Source organism: Carcharhinus amblyrhynchos, chromosome 17, assembly GCF_965287045.1.
Source record: "Carcharhinus amblyrhynchos chromosome 17, sCarAmb.v2.hapA, whole genome shotgun sequence".
NCBI classification, from domain to species: Eukaryota; Metazoa; Chordata; class Chondrichthyes; order Carcharhiniformes; family Carcharhinidae; genus Carcharhinus; species Carcharhinus amblyrhynchos.
The window spans coordinates 27710380-27733328 of NC_137340.1; the positions used below are offsets into that span (position 1 = coordinate 27710380).

At 39.7% G+C, this 22949-nt stretch overlaps 1 protein-coding gene across 1 annotated transcript in view; it reads right to left on the reverse strand.

The window, feature by feature from the left end:
- Positions 1 to 383: 383 nt before the first annotated feature.
- Positions 384 to 22949, reverse strand: part of abraxas2 (abraxas 2, BRISC complex subunit) — a 32512-nt gene continuing 9946 nt past the window's right edge. Inside the window, exons 3-9 of the mRNA XM_080205667.1 lie at positions 18683 to 18719; positions 7730 to 7796; positions 6180 to 6370; positions 5799 to 5918; positions 3833 to 3917; positions 2354 to 2468; positions 384 to 1600 (exon numbers count right to left, since the gene is read on the reverse strand). Of these exons, the coding sequence (XP_080061793.1) occupies positions 1149 to 1600; positions 2354 to 2468; positions 3833 to 3917; positions 5799 to 5918; positions 6180 to 6370; positions 7730 to 7796; positions 18683 to 18719 (1067 nt within the window). The 3' untranslated portion in view covers positions 384 to 1148. The remainder of the gene's footprint in view (positions 1601 to 2353; positions 2469 to 3832; positions 3918 to 5798; positions 5919 to 6179; positions 6371 to 7729; positions 7797 to 18682; positions 18720 to 22949) is intronic.

Sequence of the window (22949 nt, forward strand, 5' to 3'; positions counted from 1 at the left end):
AAAAGCTCCCTGTGAATGACAAGCGTAGCACAGAAAACAACTTCTACACAAATCCTTTGTGTCTCAAATTATATAAAAGATTGTCACCCCTTTCAAAGATTTTGAATAGACAAAAGATTGATTTTGTCATGTTTGGACAAATTCAGAAGTTAGTAAATTAAAACAATGCTTGTCTTTTCTCCTAAAAGAGTGCTTCCATTAATCTCCAATTTCCTTTACCTCTGGTTGATTCCAAAGTTGATGCCTATCATATTTAAGAAGTGAAACCTCTGTTAGCTTCATTTAAAAAAAGACTAAAAATTTGGCAAACAGAATTGCAATAAAACCGAGAAAGTTACAGCACCCAAAAAGAAACATAGCAATAATTCTAGTAAAACAGGAGCGATGAGCAGTAGATTAATTTTATATACAAATTTTGCTATACTAAACACCAGTCAGGCACATTATTGATGAAGAAACCAAACTTTTTTTGGATTACATACTGGCAATTTACAGTTCCATTTTTAAAAGGACTGGATGGTGAAGTGTAGTGATACAGTACACTACACTACTTCAAAAATGTCCAAAAAGACAGTCTTAGTCACAGACATTCTTACAACGTGCAAGCTAAAGCAATTATATAATCAATCTTTGTTCCAATTAGGTTACGAAGAATTCAACAAGCACTAATTTGGCTCTTAATGGGGTAAATTTTGAAGGCCGCAGACAACTTTCCCTTTTGTGAGCCTGCAAAAAAGGCAAAACAAAATATAGTGCAAGAGGTACAATATTATCAATTTAAAACAAATTCTTCATTAGGTACAGACCCAGCAGCGATTGGTTAAGCCTGTGATACCACTTTGTTTTTTAAAAAAAAGAAAAACCTATCTGATGCTATCAATGTGTGCCAACAGTTGGTATTGTGCCATTGGAAGCAATTTTTTTGGCTATTACATGTGAACCTTTCTAAAAGAGTACAGGCAAATAATCCTACATCCTGTTTATCTGAAAGCACACTTTGCACAAGGCAATAAACCATCACATGTAGGATATTTAAGCTTTCTGCACACAGCAATCTTCCACATCGATTCAATTGCTTGGCCTGGAGACCATCTTTCCCACATCTTTCAAAATTAATGTGCATCACAAAATTAGTGTCTAAGAATCCATTATATTTGTGAAGTTTGAGGGCCATTTGTATCTTCATCTGGATGTGAATTCGGACACATGTCACCCAATGCAGCATATTCATTGTCAGACGTTTCTGAAGGTTCATGTAAGCTTTCATAATTGTCCTCTTCTTTATTAACGCCATCCCCATGTGCTTTTTGTGACTGGGGACTCCCCATTCTGATTCCATAGTAGTTGGGAGCACTTGTGCTTGTTGAAGCTTTACCAGCAGAACCCACACCCTGCAACCGAGGCACATAAACACTACTCAACACCTGCAAATTGCCCCTAGCAGTATCAGATAGATCAGAATTAGGCAACTGAGTAATAGAGGAGTCCGGGCTTTCTTGCATATGTACTTCCATTGCTTGTCCAGGACAGAACCGCAGAATAGGCATGTGCGCTGAATTTTCTTCAGCTAATCCTCTATTCAGTGCAGCCTCTTGAAGTTCTAAGTAGAAACATTAACAATGAAATGATTAAGAATTGGGGATATTGCTATCATGTTTATTTAGTCAAAGAAAACAACTTGTATGTGCGCTTTATTTCCATTCACCTGAGTCCATTTTAGAGGCGAGAAGAAATATATGAGTTGTCCTTCATTTAAATACAGAGAAAGGCAGTTCTAGGCCAGCTGACAAAAGGAAGCACATTCAAGTTCCAAAATAAAAGCAGCATTGCTGACCAACTGAGAAACCATAACTGTGCCACTGGGTCAATTATTCATCTTTTTAAAAAACAAATTTGTGTTTGGCAATTTTGGGCACAAATGTTGAATTGATTTGATTGACTCCACAGGCTTTCTTTTATTTTTGTGAAACTAATGCTGTAACACCCCACTGAGGAATATTTTCAAACAGGTATTCTGAGTCCAACAATATAGACCAGTGTTTTAATTAACTTTTCTACTCATCTGCAACAGTCAATGAGCGCACAAATGATAAAGTTAATAAAATAATTTGACTCCATTATGACTTTATATGGCAAACGCTTTCATCCAAGTCTTTCCCCCAGAGTTTAAAGATGTCCACTTCATTGCATTTTGCATACTTTATCCAGGATTCTGCTAACTATAAAAAGGAGAGTTCTTACTCGCTTGTTCAAGAAAATTAAATCTCAGTCCTGGTGAGAATGCTCAATATAAAACAAGATGTTTCTTTTAAAATTCTAGCAGTATGTAAATTTATACTCCATAGTTACTTACTCTTTTCCTCCGCAATCTCTCTTTTCCTACGTGCTATTTGTTTTTTCAGTTTATCCACTTCGAGTAAATAGCTTTCAACTGTCCGTTCACTTTTTTCCACTTCTCCACATACTGTCTGCAGAAGGGTTAAAGTAAGGTAAAAATTGAAGTACAAAATAAAATAGTTGAATTCAACAATTTGCCCATATAGCATTTTATGCAGAAAAATATCCTAAGGTGCTTCAAAGAAGCGTACAAAACAAAAATTGTCATTGAGCCAAAGATAACACTAGAATAGATGACAAAAGCTGAGTCAAAGAGGTAGGTTTGAAGGTGTGATTGAGATTTGAGGTTAATATGCTTAAGGAAATGCCAGACATTAAAGTTTACATTGTTACGATGTGGATGCTAATGGGAGGGTGAAGAAAGATGCACAAGAGGCCAGAGTTAGAGAAACAGTTCTGGGAGGTCCATCAACACTAGTAATAGGGCGAGGTGAAGCCATGAAGGAATTTGAACAGAAGGATGAGAATTTTAAGCACTACTGGTTGGGAAGACAAGGCTGCGTAAGTTAGGATATGGGCAGAGTTTTTGGATGAAGTCCAATTTAAGAGGGAAGGGTGTCCAGTAGAGCATTGAAATAGTCAAATCTAGGGGTAATGAAAGCATGAATGAGTTGTGGCAGGGGCAGGGATAGGTGCTATTATGGTAGTATACAATAGACAGTTTCGGTGATGGAGAAGAAATGGCACAGGTATCTCAGAATCATATTCTTCATTGCGGTCTTACCAACCTGTTTTAGGGATTTAGCAAGGACATTCCAGAACATAGGGCAAGACAACTAAAAACTCTGCCAGTGGTAGGGCAGCAACAAGAGCATGTTCGAAGTGGAGTCAGAGGACCAAAGGGTAGCGCAAGGGAGACTTGTAGAGGAATCAGTCGATTAGGATTTTAAATTAAATATAGTGGGGCACAGAAGGGGGATACTATGCAGATAGCTCCACGTGACAAGTTGGGCATTCATCAGGTTCATTATTTTTGCCTCAGAATGCATCACTTAGTGCAATCATCACTAAAAATTAATTGTAGGTTGCAATCACAGTTGAGGTAGATCAAAATAAATAAATATGCAGAGCGGAACAGTAGAAACCATGAGAATTTAGGGTGCAGTAGTGCTCCTCACACCAAGAAAAGAATTAAATCATCTTCAAGGCAATTAATTTTACAGGTCACAGAGCAATTTATGAACTGAACAAATTATCAAAATCTGTTATCATTAGCTCATGTCTCTTATACATCCACAATCATAACCTTGCAAACAATTGCCACCCTTTCAAATCCAAAGTGCATCAAGATCACAAGATGTTGTGCACTGATTTATTTTAAATATGGATATCTTCGTAATTATTGGTAAGACAAAATAAGAATGTGTGAATCACACAAGTAATACCTTGCATTCAATTATTCTTACTTAACTCCCAGCACAACCATCTAACTTACTTGCAGTTTTTCTTGAAGTGCGTTGTACACCTGATAAATGGCTCTGATATCTTTAATCACTCCATCTTTGTCAAAGAACTCAGCCCTGCATCAAGAAAATTAGAAGTGTTTGTTAACTCAAGCCTGAAATTACATTTATGCACCAAGAGAACCATCCACAGAGCATTACAAATGAGTTTCAACACTGAAGAATTAAGATTTAGTAACTAAACGTGACTTTTTAAAACTAGTGTGAAAGCAAATGACTGAATAGTGAGCAAATAAAGCTTTGCAAAGGCAACTTTCAATCTGTAAATGGGATAGGAATATTGAGAAGACTTTGTTCAGTACCCAACACTTGGAGCATATTTTATGTACTCATCACAGCTACTGAGAAACCATTAAAATGTCTCAACTTTCTGACATACAGCTAGGTCAGTACAAAAAAATTGTGATTCAAGAGACATGCACCATTACACATATTCACACTGACGCTTTTCTTTATATGAGTTTTAATTCAATAACCTTCATTTGCTGCAAAATAAACCTAACACTAATCTTTGTTGCTCAAGTGAAATTAGATTAGGTCAAAAAGTAGGAAGGCATTTTTGCTGCCCAAATGTATTTTTCCTCTTTATCCTTTTTGAGGCATGGCTTCAAAAGTAGCATGCACACTGTACAGCTCACAGGTGAGCCTCAGCAGAGTCTCAACAATCTATTTGGGCCTGTTTATGGTGCTGCTGCCAGGGCTAAATGACAAAAGAGAGGAAAGATGTTTTGACATTATAGCTGAACTATTCTGATCTTAATGTATGGCTGGGATAGCAATCACAAGAGGGAATTGAAGCCACTTTTCTCCCCCTTTTACTAGAGACATGAAATCAATTGCACTATGTCCACTATTCACCAGATGGATATCAAATTCAGGCCAAAATGGCACTTGAAAAGTATCTAGTTTGTATCGCTCAACTGTTTATTCGAATACCCGATAAAATGATTCCATTGCTAATTTCTGTGCAAAGTTTGATAGGAGGATGCCAGCATGTTCAGATTGCAACGGATAATGTGTGGACAACCATCTTGAAGGGAATGTAACAAATCTACTCCTAGCTGCAGTCATCACTAAAAATTAATTGTAGTTTGCCTCAACTGTGTGAGGAAACATGAAACAATTCTGAAGAAATATACCAGATGATCAAATTATAATTAGTCACATTACAAGCTCTATATCTTTCAGTTGCATACCAAATTGTCTAAGGTCAATTTCAAGCTCATTTTAATAGGATCCTTGCACTTGTGCGGGTCTGTCATGGATCAAAAAGCACAGCATTCCCTTGCTATAAACTGAAATTAGATTCATGAAACACAGACAAGTTGAAACCAGTTTGTTCTTTTTGTAACCTACGCACTGGTACCAGTGTAAATAGCAATGAGGCTATTAGCAGCCCCACCTCCTTTTAAAAAGAATAGTTATGAAAAACAGAATACTAGAAACATCAAGGTTCTACATCCAAAACATTTTGTCTGAATCTCTTTCCATGTCGGCCAACTAAATTTCCCGTGTTTTTTTTTAAGAACATTTCAAGCACCTGTAATATTTTGCTCTTCTGTACGTATCATTGCATCCTTTAGATATCAGGCTTACTGGTTAACAGAAAGAGCCTAGCAATGGGAGGGACCATCAGTTTAAGTTACCATGATCACAAAATGGAAACTAAAATTTGAGAATAGACATGCTTCACTGAGCAAAGACTGCCATAAAATGCACCTCTCATTAGCTCAAATCAACATAAGAAACTGACATCACTGCCACGATTAGGAGGACAGGCATTTACTTCAGACTTGTGATTCCAACAACATTCACAGAATTCCTATGTTATCGAAGATGATGCAGACAATACCACTATGATTTTCAAAGTAATCTCACCACATCTCATTTAAACAATTCTCTGTTGGAATATTTTCAAACTGATAGTTTAATACTCACCCATGTTCTGTTACCACCTTGTCATAATTCCATGATGTGTTTGGTACTGAGGAGCTCTTGTACTCTTGTTGACTAGTATTCCCCAAATTTGGAATAGTGAGCGAAACTCTCTGATCATACCTTCAGAAAGAAAGTCAGCTATTTTAAAATCTGAAATGGCCCATGGCAACATACCCCGCACAAGACACTGTGTTTGAGTATTTTCCTAACCTGGCTGAGCAATGTAATTCATAAAATAAAAGTTTGTCAACTCGAGTATAAACAGATTAATTTTTCAAATTTAACAATTTCACTTATTGGTTACGAAGTAAATGTTCAAGTTTATTTTAAAGAATTAATTCACCTAATGCAGCTTAGACTTATCAAGCTAGAATGGCTTACCGGCGATTGGACCTAAAGAGCACATACTCCAATGCGTGTGTTGAGTTGTTTGCTGTGGAGATGAAGCTAAATAGAAGGAAGACTAGATCAGGCACTCCAAGGATGTTTGTCAGCTGTTTATGGATAATATGTTCTCTGTAGGACATCTGCTGCTGTGTATTCCGTCTAAATCTGTACCAGCCAATAACATTCTACAGAAGAAGGAAACTAGAAGTACTTTCATGTGTGACAGGTCACATCATTACAGTGTAACACATCATTAAATATTCACATGTTAAAGGGAGAGAATTTCTCCTTGAGAAATTTGATTCTAAATCAGGAGTTGACATTTTTAACAGTCCAGACATTGTTGCTCTCATTCAAAAAAATAACAAAATAATGAGTAACAAGGATTGTAATCAGCTTAGTTCTGTTGTGTATATTTCAGAACTGAATCAAGGGTCCGCAATGGCACTGCAGTTGGGTTCGGGGGAAAAAATTACAGTTTAAGACATAGTTTGACAAGTGTTAGTTCAGACAATAGATTAAGTTGCACACCCTTCCAATAGAAATCACTGAAAACTTAGATATAATGGGTACAAAATTAATCAAAAAGCTAATGATAGATTAGCTTTCATCTCAAGGGGCTTCAATATACAGAAAGATGTTATGCTCCAATCATACAGAGTCTTGGTCAGGCCTCATCTGGAGAACTGCATTAAGTTTTGGACAGCACACCTCAGGAAGGATACATTAACCTTGATGAGAACATAGGCCTCTGTGTGTCATATCATCAGCAGCGATTACATAAACTTGCTTTGTATTCCCTGAAGTTTAGGTGGTGAAGGGCTGATCTCATTGAGATGTTCAAAAGGAATAGATAGTGTAGACACAAAGGAATTATGTCCATTGGTACAGCAATCCAAAATAAGGAGGAATAATCTTAAAGTTAGAATCATGTTATTTTGGAGTGTAACCAGGAGTGGTGGTAATCTCACTAAAAGATTGTGGGAGCTGAACCAAGTCATTCAAGACTGAGATGGATTTTTATTTGGTTAATGTATTGAGCAATATGGATCAAAGGTGGGTGAAATGGAGCTGAGGTGCAGAAAGAAAAAAATTTAGAGCCTTTCATGACTACAGGATATCCTAAAGCATATTGAAGACAGTCTGTTTGTAATCTGCATCCACTTTGTATAAACAAATACCCCCAAACAGCAACATGACCATGATTAGATAGGCTGTTTTTGTGATGTTGATTAAAAAATAAATATCGGTCAGGATACTGGGTAGAACCCCCCTGCTTGTAACAGTGCAGTACTCCTTCAGTACCGCACTGAAGTGTCAGTTTTGATTTGTGTTCAAGCCCTGAAGAACTTGAACCCAAAACTTTCCAACTCAGAGACTAACAGTGCAACTAACTGAACCCTGGCTGACACCACAGAATAACCAGGATTAAACTAAAGGGTGCCACAGGCTCACAGGGTTGAATGGACCTAGCCCTGATCTTATGTTGCAACGTTTACTTTAAAAAGGAGAGTGAAACATTTACTAGCAAAGTGAATACTTACTTTCCTCCTTCCTTTAAGGATTCTATCCAGACTTTCTTCATCAACTCTTCCTGCATAGTCGTAAAAACTGAAAATGACAAATTTTACATCAAAAAATGCAGTCCTTGTAATGTTACAAAAAAAAACATACTAATATCTCAACATGAGTAGACATCGGAGGAGATGTCAATAGTTGCTTGAGAGAAGTGTCAAAGTGTATACATAACCAGCTAGGTGGAAGTTCCACCTACACTATACACACTTATCATGGACAGCCATCTAGAATTGGCGATTAGCATTGCCAAGCCTTTAGGAGTCAATTAAAAAGGCATTGTTTAAAATGCATTAGCGTGCCAATTATTTTGTGCAGTTCAGATAGATGTTTAGCACCTCACTATATTTACCAATTTACCCACTGATTTTATTTCATGCACTTGGGATTTGTTTGCCAAAAAATACCATTCCAGGTTAAACTTGAATTGTATGCTCTCAGAAACAAAGGTAGCAAGGAATAAAATATCACTAGAACCCCACACATTCTGTCAATGGTCACAAACATCAGCCATTGGTAATAGATTTATACATAACTGCTGGTTTGACCATCCAATTGCTTACAGTGGCAGAAATACTAACAGCCAGCAACAAACAGTGAGGGTGGTATTTTTAGTTATTGCCATTTGAGAAAGTCATCAGCTTTATGTTAAGATATTAACTATAAACATTATGTCAGTGTTTAATGTTATTGTCATCTGATTATTGTGGTTGGTGTACAGCAACACAGGTACTGCACTACAAAAACTAAACAACACAGCAACAGTATTTGGAGGTAATGTCCTTTGCACTATACATCAGCATTATATCTGCAACACTGTCCAAGGCACATTACCAGAATTCATTAGATGTTTTTGTTTCAAATTTCAGCATCCACAGTAATTTACTTTTATTATATAATTCATTATTGGATAGACCAGAAAGCTTAAGAAGACTAATTAAATCTTCAATATGACATCCACTTAATTGTTGTGCAAATTGATCAACTGCAGAAGCTTGGGACCTCAAGATCTATAATTTCAGAAGGAAATGTACAAACTGGTGTTTAGCACTCTGGTGTTTATTCAAAATTCAACAGCATAAATGACAGAATGTGGAAGGGGAACCTCTGACTCAGAAGACTTGTATCTTTAACAGGCTACATTTTAATTTAGGATATTTTCTGGACTATTATTCACATGGTCAGGATTCTTCAGACACAAATCAACATCAAGTTAATGTTTCCAGAAAAACACCTCACTGACGAAGTCAATGATGGTGCAATGGCCAGTGGTACAGTTAAACAATGTAAGTCAAACACTGATTCATTTTGCTTAGCTATGCAAATGTATTCTTCCATCAAAATAGAATATGATGAAAGTAGCAATGCTATGACAGCAGATTGGAGTCTGCAGCATTTTATGAGCTGCTGCAGCTGCTTCAGTCTTTTATTATAGCCAACATCCTTCAATGGAAATGCTATCTTGTAACTGAAGACATTTTCTTTGATATACATTGAATAGGACACTTCAAAATATGACAGTAAAAGTCAGCACATTGAAGCTAGAAGTGCAGGTTTCAGGATAAAAAATAACAAGACTCCACCAAAAGTATCATACAGTCATAGTCATAGAGGTTTATAGCATGGAAACAGGGCCTTTCGCCCAACTTGTTTATGCCACCCTTTTTTGTTTAAAACCTCTAAGCTAATCCCAATTGTCTGCATTTGGCCCACATCCCTCTATACCCATCATGCCCTTGTAACTATCTAAAGGTTTTTTAAAAGATAAAATTGTACCCACCTCTACCACCACCTCTGGCAGCTTGTTCCAGACACTCACCACCTTGTTGTGAAAAAAATTGCTCCTCTGGACACTTTTGCATCTCTTCCCCCTCTCACCTTAATCCTATGCCCTCCAGTTTTAGACTCCCCTACCTTTGGGAAAAGGTAGACTAACTGCCTTGTCTATTCCCCTCATTATTTTATAGACCTCTATAAGGTCACCTCTCAACCTCCTACACTCCAGAGAAAAAAGTCCCAGTCCATCCAGCCTCTCCTTATAACTCAATCCATCAAGTCCTGGTAGCATCCTAATAAATCTTTCCTGCACTCTTTCTAGTTTAATAATATCCTTTCTATAATGGGGTGACCAGAATTGCACACAGTATTCCAAGTGTGGCTTTACCAATCTCTTGTACAACTTTAACAAGACGTCCCAACTCCTGTATTCAATGTTCTGACCGGTGAAACCAAGCATGCTGAATACCTTCTTCACCACTCTGTCCACCTGTGACTCTACTTTCAAGGAGCTATGAACATGTATCCCTCGATCTTTGTTCTGTAACTCTCCCCAATGCCCTACCATTAACTAAGTCCTGCCCTGGTTCAATCTACCAAAATGCATTACCTCACATTTGTTTAAATTAAACTCCATCTGCTATTTGTCAGCCTACTGGCCCAATTGATCAAGATCCTGTTGCAATTGGAGATAACTTTCTTCACTGTCCACTATGCCACCAATCTTGGTGTCATCTGCAAACTTACTAACCATGCCCCCTATATTCTCATCCAAATCATTAATATAAAAGACAAATAACAGTGGGTCCAACACTGATCCCTGACGCACACCACTAGTCTCAGGCCTCCAGTTTGAAAAACAACTCTCTACAACCACCCTCTGGCTTCTGCCAAAATGCCAACTTTGTATCCATTTAGATACCTCACCCTCGATCCCATGCGATTTAACTTCATGCAACAACCTACCATGCCGTACCTTGTCAAAGACCTTGCTAAAGTCCATGTAGACAACATCAACTGCACTGTCTCATCTACCTTCTTGGTTACCCCTTCAAAAAGCTCAATCAAACTTACGAGACATGGTTTTTCACTCACAAAGCCATGCTGACTGTCCCTAATCAGTCCTTGCATCTCTAAATGCCTGTAGATCCTGTCTCTCAAAATATCTTCCAACAATTTACTCACTACAGATGTGAGGCTCACTGGCCTGTAGTCCCCAGGCTTTTCCCTGCAGCCCTTTTTAAACAAAGGCACAACATTAACCACTCTCCAATCTTCAGGCACCTCATCTGTGACTATCGATGATTCAAATATCTCAGCTAGGAGACCTGCAATTTCCTCTCTGGTCTCCCACAATGTCCTGGGATATACTTCTTCAGGTCCTGGAGATTTATCTACCTTGATGTGCTTTAAGACTTTCAGCATCTCCTTCTCTGTAATATATACACTCCTCAAGACATCACTATTTCCCCAACATCTATGCTTTTCTCAACAGTAAATACTGATGAGAAATATTCATTTTGGATCTCACCCATTTCTTGTAGATCCGCACATAGATGACCTTGTTGATCCTCAAGAGGCCCTACTCTCTCCCTTGCCCTTTATGTATTTGTATAAACATTGGATTGCCAAAACAATCTCAGTCCCCTTTTTGCCCTCCTGATTTCTCTCTCAACTCTATTCCTATATTCCCTATACTCAAGGGATTCACTTGATCACAGCTACCTATGCATGTCACGCGCCTCTTTCTTCTTCTTGACCAGGGCCTCAATATCCCAAGTCATCCAGGGCTCCCGACTTCTGTCAGCCTTGCCCTTCACTCTAAGAGGAAGGTGTTTACCCTGAACCGTGGTTAACACACTTGAAAGCATGCCATTTACCAGATGTTCCTTCACCTTCCCACAGACTCCCCCAATTAACTTTTGAAAGTTCCTGCCTGATATCATCAAAATTGGCCTTGCCCCAATTTAGAATTTTAATTTTTGGAACAGACCTATCATTCTCCATAGCTATCATTCTCCAATAGAATTATGGTCACTGATCTCAAAGAGATCCCTCACTAACACTTCTGTCACCTGCCCTTCCTTATTTCCCAAGAGGAAGTCAAGTTTTGCTCCCTCTGTAGTTGGGCCATCCACATACTGAATGAGAAATTCCTCCTGAATACACTCAACAAATTTCTCTCCATCCAATCCTCTAATACTATGGCTGTCCCAGTCAACATTGGAATCAAGAGACTTCTAAATGCAAAGCAGATCAGGATAAGGATCATAAGAGAACATCGCAGAAAGTGAGGCCATGGCACAAACTTCTGCCACTACTTTTACAACAAGAAGACGTCAAATTGTGACCAGAATTGAAAGCACATATGATGCCAGCAGGAAGAATTGGACTGAAAGAGGACAAAATGTTAAGAAGGATTAGCAATTATAAATCACTTCTGTCCTACCTATCTCAACAAAACCAGTACATCATCCACAACCATTTCTCTTCCTGTGCCCACATGGATAGTTCCTGTGTACCCCAGCATTCCAGTCCCAGTCCCCCAATACAATATATATTAACTGCCCCTCACATACTGATAACTAGCCTTACTGCTCCACCACTGTCCACAACTGTTAGTGAAATGTCACATACCTTTCCACCATTAAGTTATGGTGGCGACAACTTCTTAGAACTCAACAGCAATTCATTATGCTCAGCCTGCATCAGAAACTCGGGGCACTAAGCAAACCCAATCCCAGATCTGAATGTCAGCCCTAACTCTATCCACTGATATGCAACTGGAGTTCTCTCAGTCCTGAATTGAGCATTACAATCAATATCCAATTCCTTGCCAACATTCCCTATTTCTACATTCATAATATAACCAACTCTACCTCTATCTCAGTTCCATGGACACAAACCCTTACTCATGCCTTTGTCACCAGCAGATGCCATTTTTCCAACGTCTTCCCCACAGGTTTCATGAGACTGACTCTTTATATAGAGTTAGGTGAATATGTAAATGAGACAGTTTACACCATGGGGGAATGATGCAAAATCACATGTCAGAGAACAGGATGGAAAAATCATTGCCAATAGTCAATTGCTTTGAGCAAATTGCACCTCCAAACCAAACTCAAGTATGGCTGAACTAACAAAGTTTCGCAAGGTATCTCATCTAATTGGGATTTGCTACAAATCAAAGCAAGGAGTAGAACACCACACTTTGAGTGGAGGAGTTTGCCTAGTGGTGTTGTTGCTAGATAATTAATCCAGAAACCCAGCTAATGTTCTGAGGGCCTGAGTTCTAATCCCACCATAGCAGAAGATGGAATTCAATAAAAATATCTGGAATTAAAAATCTACTGATGACTATTGTCAAAAAACCCACTAGTGTCCTTTAGGGAAGGAAATCTGCAGTCCTCACCTGATCTGGGCTACATGTCACTTCAGAGCCACAGCAATGTGGCTGACTCTCAACTAGGCTCTGAAATGGCCTAGCAAGCCAGTCAGTTCAAGGGCAACGAGGGATGGTGGCAATAAATGCTAGTCTAGCCAGTGACGCCCATGTCCTATGAGTGAATAAAAAAATTTCTGTACATAAGACATGTTTGTGCAGATGATATCCTTATCAGACAAGGGATCAATGAGGAAACTGCCACGTACGACAAAGCAATGATGGCAGAGAAAGACTTCAGTGAGGTGCACTCGGAGAGGTCGCCACAGTCATCTCGACTGAAAAGTGGGAAGTGGACCAACTCCTCCAGGAATAAACAGGCAAAAAAGCATCCAGCAGAGATGGCAGGGAGACTTCACTGAGGTGCATTCTGGGAGAAGTCAGTGCAGTCACATCTACTGAAAAGTGGGAATGCAGAATAATTGGTGTCAAGGAGCGGTTACAGCCAAAACTCTACATTAGTGTTTCCTCCCTCCTCCTCTGGCCAAAAAAAGGTCAGAAAGTGACACAAGACCAAAGGATGCAGCTGATTGATGATACTGGAAATTTGGATTCCAAATGAAAGGAGGTGCTCATCTTTGGGAGGAGTGGAGAGACGGACCTGCGAGGAAGGCTCGAGGGCAGTGAGAGCTAGAAAAAAATCAAACCGTGATGCCACAGCCCGCAGGTAAGCAATTGGTTATTGGTGAGCAGCCTTTTTTCTCTTGGCATTGTAGTAGTTGTGGGTTAACTTAAGGGTTAAGTCATGGCGAGAGATCCTAGACCCATGCCATGCTCCTCTTGTGCGATGTGGGAATTCAGGGATTCCTTCAGTGTCCTGGCTCCTTCATGTGCAAGAAGTATGTCCAACTGCAGCTCCTGTTAGACCGCTTGATGGTTCTCGAGCTGTGGATGGATTTACTTTGGAGCGTCCATGATACTAAGGAAGTTATAGATAGCATGTTCAGCGAGTTGGTCACACTGCAGATAAAAATTACTGAGGGAGGTAGGGAATGAGTGACCACCAGATAGAGGAAAAGTAGGAAGGTAGTGCGGGGGTCCCCTGCGTTTAGGAGTTAAATTAAAAAGTAGAAACTCACAGTCAGAGTAGGAATATCAGGATAACTAAGATGAATGTGTGATTTGAGAGATGGTGCAAGAGGAAGAGATTCAAATTCCTGGGATATTGGAACCGGTTCTGGAGGTGGTGGAAGCGGTACAAATTGGATGGTCTGCACCTGGGCAGGGCTGGATCCAATGCCCCGGGGGACTATTTGTTCGTACTGTTGGGGAGTATTTAAACTAATGTGGCAGGGGGATGGGAACCAATGCACAAAGTCTGAGGGAAGTAAAATGGGGACGGAAACAAAAGGCAATAAGGGGAAAAGTGGAAGGCAGAGAAACCAAAGACAAAAATCAAAAAGGGCCACAGTTAAGAGTACAGAGATTGTGGAGAACTTGGTGAAAGGGTCCAGTGAGGCTAAGAGAAATAAAACATGGAGAGTGTACAAAACGAGATAGGACAGATGGTCTGAGTTGTGTTTGCTTTAATGCAAGGAATATGACAGATAAGGCGGATGAACTCAAAGCTTGAATTACTACATGGAACTATGATATTGTGGCAATTATGGAGACTTGGATGAAAGGACAGGACTGATAGCTTAGCATTCCAGGATTTAGATGCATCAGGCGAGATAGAGAGGGTGAAAAAATAGGTGGGAGTGTTGCTTTACTGATTAGAGAGAACGTCACAGCTACACAGAGGGAGGACACCTTTGGTGGGATCATGCAGTGAGGCCATATGGATAGAACTCAGGAACAGGAGCAGCGTGATCACACTTTTGGGGTTGCATTACAGACCTCCCAACAGCCAGCATGAAGTGGAGGAACTGATCTGTCAGCAGATTATGGGAAAATGTGAAAACAACAGGGTTGTTGTGATAGGTGATTTTAACTTCCCTAACATAAACTGGGATTCTTTTAGTGTCAGAGGCTTGGATGGACAGAATTTGTTCAGTGTGTCCAAGAGTGCTTCTTGAGGCAATATATAGATAGTCCAACTCAGGAAGGGGCCATCTTGGACCCAGTTCTGCAAAACAAGCCTCGACAGGTGATTGATGTCTCAGTGGGGGACCATTTTGGGAACAGTGATCACAATTCTATAAATTTCATGATACTTGTATAAAGAATAGAAGTAGATCCAGAGTGAAAGTGCTAAACTAGGGGAAGGCTAACTATGACAGTATTAAGCAGGAGCTAGGGAATGTAGACTGGAGGTGGCTGTCTGAGGGTAAATCCACATCCAATATCTTGGAGTCTTTTAAAAGTCAGCTGTTAATAATTCAGGACAAGTATGTCCCTGTAAAAGTGAAGGATAAAGGTGGCAAGATTCGGGAACCCTGGATGAGAAGAGAGATTGTGAGCTTAGTGAAAAAGGAGGAGGTGGATTACATCAATTTCAGGAGTTTGAAAACAGATAAAGCTCTTGAGGAATACAAAGATAACAGGAAAGAGCTTAGACAGGGACTTAGGTGGGCAAAAAGAGGCCATAACATATCCTTGACACTCAGGATTAAGGAGAATCCCAAAGCTTTTTGTATGTATATAAGGAGGAAGAGGGTAGCGAAGGAAAGGGCTGGTCCACTCAAGGACAGTGGAGGGAATTGATGTGTGGAGCCAGATGAGGTGGGTGAAGTCCTTAGCGAGTATTTTGCATCAGTATTCACAAAGAAGGATGTGGTGGATGGTGAGCGTAGAAAGGAGGATGTTGACATTCTAGGGTATGTTGAAATAAGGGGAGGAGGTATTGGAGGTTTTGAAAAACATTAAGGTGAACAAGTCCCCAGGGCCAGATAGGGTCTATCCCAGAATACAGAGAGGCGAGGGAAGAAATTGCCAAGGCCTTCGCAAAAATCTTTAGGTCCTCTTTAGCTACGGCAAAGGTACCAGAGGATTGGAGTGTAGCTAACATTGTTCCTCTGTTTAAGGGCAGAAGGGACAATTCAGGAAATTACTGGCCTATGAGCATCAGGTGGTGGGGAAATTATTGGAGATTCTTAGGGACTCACATTTGGTAGAGAACAGGCTTACTAGCGATAGATAACATGGTTTTGTGAAGGGGAGGTCTCACAAACTTGATTGAGTTCTTTCAGGAAGCGACAAGAAAACTTAACTAGAGCAGAGCAGTCGATGTTGTATACACAGACTTTCGTAAAGTCTTCGATAAGGTCCCTTATGATTTGGAGGAAAATGTCAGTGGTCTGATTAGTAAATTTGCAGATGATACAAAAATTTGGGGAGTAGCAGATAGTGAAGAGGATTGCCAGAAGATACAACAGGATATAAATCAGCTGGAAACCTGGGCTCAAAGATAACAGATGGAATTTAATCTGGACAAATGTGAAGTGATGCGATTTGGAAGGTCTACAGCAGAAGGAAAGCATAGAGTAAATGGTAGAGCCCTTAGAAATATTAGCATAGAGTGATCTATGCATGCAGATCCACAGTCCCTTGAAGGTGGCAACTCCGGTGGGCAAGGTGGTCAAGAAGGCACATGGCATGCTGGCCTTCATTGGTAGGAGCATTGAGTTTAGGAATTGGAAAATCATGTTGCAGCTGTATAAGACTTTGATTAGGTCATACTTTTGAGTATTATGTCGTTTTGGTTGCCACATTACCGGAAGGATGTTGATGCATTGCAAAGAGTGCAGAAGGGATTTACCTGATTGTTACCTGGTTTGGAGGATATGGACTATGAAGAAAGGTTGTACAAACTTGGACTATTTTCACTGGTGCGGAGGAAGATGTGGTGGGTGGGGGGTTTGCAGGCTTGGATGGAGTGGATAGTCAGTCTTTTTCCCAGGGTTGAAGGGTCAATTACTTGGGGGCATAGATTGAAAGGGAGGGGAGGGGATACTTTGAGAGATGTATGGGGCAAGTTTTTCAAACAGAAGGTACTGAAATGTCCGGAACGCGCTGCTGAAGGTGGTGGCGAAAGCAGGTTCTATAACAATGTTAAGAGGCATCTGGTTGGATACATGAATAAGCAAAGAATACTGGGATATGGACTTCATAGAGGCAAGAAAATATTAGTTTGAAGAAGAATCTGTATTGGCACAGACTTGGTGGTCTGAAGAGCCTGTTCTTGTATTGTACTGTTCTTTGTTCTATGAAAACATTCAGTATCAGCAAAATACTTTTGTCAAGTAGGCGAAGCCTCGTAAGTGAGACCAGGGGAAGTTTCCTTTTTTTTTTATTGATGATCAATTTACACAAAATTAGAAATATGGCAGTTTAAAAGGAAGAATTAATTTGAAATGGAATTGTTGCTTGTCAGACCTCTTTCAGTCAAGGGGTCGACTTAACATCAACCAAATCCATTCAGTTATCAGGCAAGCTGTGGTTAGGAAACAGAATTGTTCAGTATTGAGCTAACATGGAAACACAGTTGCAAAGCAGCACTGATTTAGTGGAGCTTGTTAAGTGTCACAGTAAAAAAAAAGTGGTAGCTTGGAAACAGACAGCACAACAACTGCTATGACAAAGTGTTAACAGCGTGACAGGAAAAGGCAGCATCGATGCAGAGGTAAATTTTTTTAAAAATGTATTTACCGGACGTAGATGTTGCTGGCTAGGCCAGCAATTATTTCCTACCCTTAGTTACCACTGAGGCGGCAATGGTGAGTTGCCTTCTTGAACCGCTGCAGTCCACTAGGCATAGGTACATCTACAGTGCTGTTAGGGAGTGTGTTCCAGCATTTTGACCCCCACGACAGCGAAGGGATGGTGATACATTTCAAGCCATGATGGTGAGTGACTTAGAGAGGAACCTTAAGGTGATGGTGTTCCCAAATATCTGCTGCCCTTGTCCTTCTAGATTGTAGTGGTTGTGGGTTTGGAAGGTACTGTCTAAGGAACATTGGTGACTTCCTGTAGTGCATCTTGTAGATGGTATACGTAGCTGTTAATGTGTATCAGTGAGGAAGGAATAGCAATTAAGTTGGCTGCTTTGTCCTAGATGATGCGAGCTGCTAGAGTGTTGTTTGAGCTGTACTCATCCAGACAAGTGGAGAATATTCCATTACACCCTTAATTTGTGCCATGCAGACTTTGGAAAGTTAGGAGGTGAATTATTCACCACAGGATTCCTAGCCTTTGACCTGCTCTGGTAGCCACAGTGTTTATACACCTAGTCCAGTTCAGTTTCTGGTCAATAGTAACTCCAATATGACGATAGTGGGGAATTCAGCAACGATAATGCCATTAAATGTCAAGGGATGATGGTTAGATCATTTCTTCTTAGAGATGGTCATTGCCTGGCACTTCTGTGGCACAAACGTTTGCCACTTGTCAATCCAAATCTGAATATTGTCCATGTCTTGCTGCATTTGGACAGGTATTGTTTCAGTATCTGAGTTGCAAATAGTGCAGAACATTGTGCAATGAACATCTCCACTTCTGACTTTATGATAGAAGAAAGGTCACTGATGAAGCAGCTGAAGATGGTTGGGCCTCAGACCTTACCAAGGTACTGCTGTGGTGATGCCCTGGAGTGAGGATGAATGATCTTCAACCACACAACCCCTCCTCCTTGCCACTGCCCCTCCCTTTCTAGCTATTAGAAAGGCATGCAAATTGGGTGTTTGGAACTAAAATAATTCACAAGCAATTTCTATGGTTGCCAAAGTAGTTTCAGTAAATAAGTAAACAGAATAAAATTGCCTACCTAAAGAGTTGGTAACCTGGTTCATGGTTGTGGATTTCTGTAATAAAACCAAAATAAACACATTTTAGTACTAAATCTGTGGAATAGCACTTATTTTCAAAATAACCATACAGATTACTGTGCAAATTACTGCATTGCAGATTCAAACTCTCTGGGGATATAAACAGAACAATTACCATATTACAATATTCACAAGAGCTAGTCACATGCAACTTTAAACATTCTATGCAATTCCAGAAGCTAGCCTGTAGTATGTAAAAATTAAACAGTGCATAACTGGAATATTGAGACTTTCCAGGGTTTATAACTTTTGCAAATTAAAATTGACTCACTTCAAGGAACAAACGGCCTAAGCCGTAATAAACGAGCAGAAAACCAAAACTTATTTTTAAAAGATTGCTGTAGGAATATTATTCACATATTACATTTGCGTTCATTGATGAATTACTTCATGAAATACTGCAGAAATATCTGCAGAACCTCCTGCTGGAGTCAAACTATCCGTTTATATTTTGGAATGGTTTCCATGCAAGCATAACATCATTAAGTCAATGCTTAAGGTCACATTTCAAAATTATTTCCAATTTTCAGGATACATTCCACAAGAAACCATATTAGGCCATGAGACCACAAGACGCAGGAGCAGAAACAGGCCATTTGGCCCATCGAGTCTGGTCTGTCATTCAGCGAGATCATGACTAGTTTGGTATGATGATCCTCGACTCCACTTTCCCACTTTATTCCCAGAATCCTTGACTCCCTTACGGGTTAAATATCTATTTCAGCTTTGAACATACTTAACAATCCAGACTTTACAGCCTTCTACAATAAATAATTCCATAGATTCACCACCCTCAGAAGAACTTCCTCCTTACCACTGTCTCAAGTGGAAGACCCTTTACTCTGAGATGATGTCCTCTGGTCCTGGACTCTACCACAAGAGGAAACAACCTTCCAACATCTACCTTATCAAGCCCCTTGAGAATCCTGTATATGTCAAGAGGGCCACCTCTCATTCTTCTAAACTCCAATATGTACAGGCCCAACATCCTCAACTGTTCCTCATGAGAAAATCCCTCCACTCCAGGATCAGCCTAGTGAAAGTCCTCTGCACTGCCTCCAATGCCAGTATACCATTCCTTAGATAAGGGGACAAAAACTGTTCAGTATTCCAGGTCTGGTCTAACTGCCTTATATTGTTTTAGCAAGACTTCTTTAGTTTTATACTCCATTTCCTTAGAAATAAAGGCCAACATTTTACCTACCTTCCCAATTATCTGCTGAATTTGCATGCTAGCTTCTGATTTATGCACAAGTACCCCCAAATTCCTCCACGCTGCATCTTTCTGCAGTCTCTCCATTTAATATTCAGCTTCTTTATTCTTCCTACCAAAGTGCATAATTTAATATTTTCCTACATTATATTCCATTTGCCAAATTTTGCCTGTTCACCTAATCTATCTATATCCTTCTGTAGACTCTTATCCTCACCACTTGCCTTCCCACCTATTTTTAAGTCATCTCCAAACTTAGCAATAGTACATTCACTTCCTTTATCCAAGTTATTAATCCATATTAGAAATAATCACAGTCCCAACACTGATCCTATGGCATTCCACTAGTCACAGGTTGCCATCCTGAAAATGTCCCTCCTATTCCAACTCTTCCATTAGTTAGCCAGTCCTCTATCCATGCTTGTACACTACCCCCAACACCATGGCTCTTATCTTAAGTAGGCTTTTTTTTGAGGTGTCTTATCAAATATTTTTTGCAAGTCGACATCTACTGGTTCCCCTTTATATATCCTGTGTGGTACCACCTCTCAGAATTCTAATAAATTTGTCAGGCATGATTTCCCTTTCATGAAGCCTTCTGCCTCTGCTTGATTTTATGTATTTCTGAATGCTCTAATATTACATATTTACGATGGACAGTAATATTTTCCCAAATGTTAAGCTGTTAAAAATTTATTTGTGGGGATGTGGGCATTGCTGGCTGGGCCAACATTTACTGCCCATCCCTAACTGCTCTCCATTTCAGAATCAACCACATTGCTGTGGATCTGGATTCACATGCAAGCCAGACAAAGTAAGGATGGTAGATTTCCTTCCCTAACTAAAGGACATGAGTTAACCAGGTGGGGTTTTAAGACAATTAGATTTTCAAATTTCATCTGCCATGGTGGGATTTGCACCTGGGTCCCCAGATCTTGTCTTGAGTCTCTGGGTTACGAGTCCAGTGACAATACCACTACACTACTGCAATTGCATCACATATTACTGCCTTGGCAAATAACATCCAACAAATAAGCTATCCACTGGCATCGAAACTAACTTGGGAACTAGTAAAACTGAGCTGTTGGCAGTTACATTAAGTCCAGATTTAGCAAACAACTACATTCAGATAATTAATAGGTTATACTTCATCAGATCACAAGTTTATGAATTCATCAACAGGAGTTACATGGCATAGTTCATTAACCACACCCCATATAAGACTTTCTATTCTGTTTTCCCCTCTTAGTTTGTTCCAAACTTTCTGTATCTTCTCTGAAGCTATTTCCATTTGACTTCCAAGAAAAAAACATACCATATTAGGTAGCAGTTTTAACTTCCCTAAGTCCAGAGCAGAATAAGGTTAAAGAAAAATCTAATTGAGCTGAAGGCAACAGTATAAGTTTAAACATTTACAGTTGTTAAATGACTATAGTTGTATGGCTGCATTTTACGACAGCAGAACTTGATTGTCACAATATAAAACAATTACATTGGATATACGGTACACACAGGCCTTGTGACTCAACCAGTTCATGCTGAAGTTTATGCTCCACTCAGCTTCCTCCCATCTTCCCGCATCTTCCCTCTCATAACCATCTACTGCCTTCTTCCTCACATGCTTGTTCAACTTTCCCTTAAATGGATCAATACCATTCACTTCAACCACTTCCTGTGGTAGACAGTTCAACATTTTCAGCACCAAGTAAAGAAGTTTTTTCTGAACTCCTCATTGGATTTCTTAGATCACAGGAACAGGAACATGAATAGGTTGTTCAGCCCTCAAACCTGCTCTGCCATTCAGTAGAATTATGGCTGATCCGGTACTCTACTTCGTCCTTTTCCCGCAAGCCTTGACTCACTGTGATCAAAAATCTACCTCTGCTTAAATATACACAAGGATTCTGCCCTCATAGCTCTCTGTGGCAAGGTCAGAACCCTTGGAAGAAATTTCTACTCATCTCAGAATTAAATTGGCACCTCTTTGTGCTGAGACTATGTCCTCTGGTCCTAAACTCTTCCATGAAGGAAACATCTTAGCATTTACTCAGTCCTACATGTTTTAATTAGATCATCTCTCATTTCTTTAAATTCCAATAAGTCCCAAACTGTTTAACTCTTTCTCATAAGACAATCCATCCATAACTGGGGATCATCCTAGTGAACCGTCTCTGAACTGCCTCCAATGAAATATCTTTCCTTAAATAAGGGGACCAAAACTGCTCAAAATACTCCAGATGCAGTCTCACCAGTACCTTGTAGTTGCAGCAAGACTTCCCTACTCTTACAGTCCAACACTGTGAAATAAAAGCCAACATTCCATTAGCCTTCCTGATTACCTGCTGTACGTGCGCTGGCTTTTTGCATTTTGTACACAAGTACCGAGTTCCTTTATGTTGCAGCTTTCTGCAGTTTTTCTCCATTTATGTAATACGTGGTTCTTTTATTCTCCCTTCCAAAATGAACTTTACATTTTCCCGCATTTTACTCCATGTCAACTCTCCTCTCCCTACCCCCACTTACTTAACCCATCAATATCTCTTTGTAAATTCTTTGTATCCCTCTCAAAACTTGCCTTTTCATCTATTTTTGTGTTTTCTGCAAATTTGGCTACAGTATATTCACTTTCTTCCTCCAAGTCACTAATATATATTGTAAACAGTTGTGATCCTAGCTCCAAATAATGTGCAACCCCACTGGTTACAGGCTTGCTTTTTTTTTAAATGGCCTTGCCAACCTGTGCTGTAACTTCTAATGAGCGATGTATTCATACTCCAAAACTTCATACTCCAAAAGTATTCATACTCCAAAACTCTAGCCCACCTAGACTTGTATCTTCAAGTAACAATTCACCTTTTTCTTCCAGCCAAAACGTGGTGCTATGTTCCAGTTTACTCAGCAAGCTCAGGTTGCCATAGCAACATACATTCATGTGCAAGTTGTAGTCTGGAGCTATGACAGTGGTGGTAGAGGTTGCAATGTTCTTTCTATCA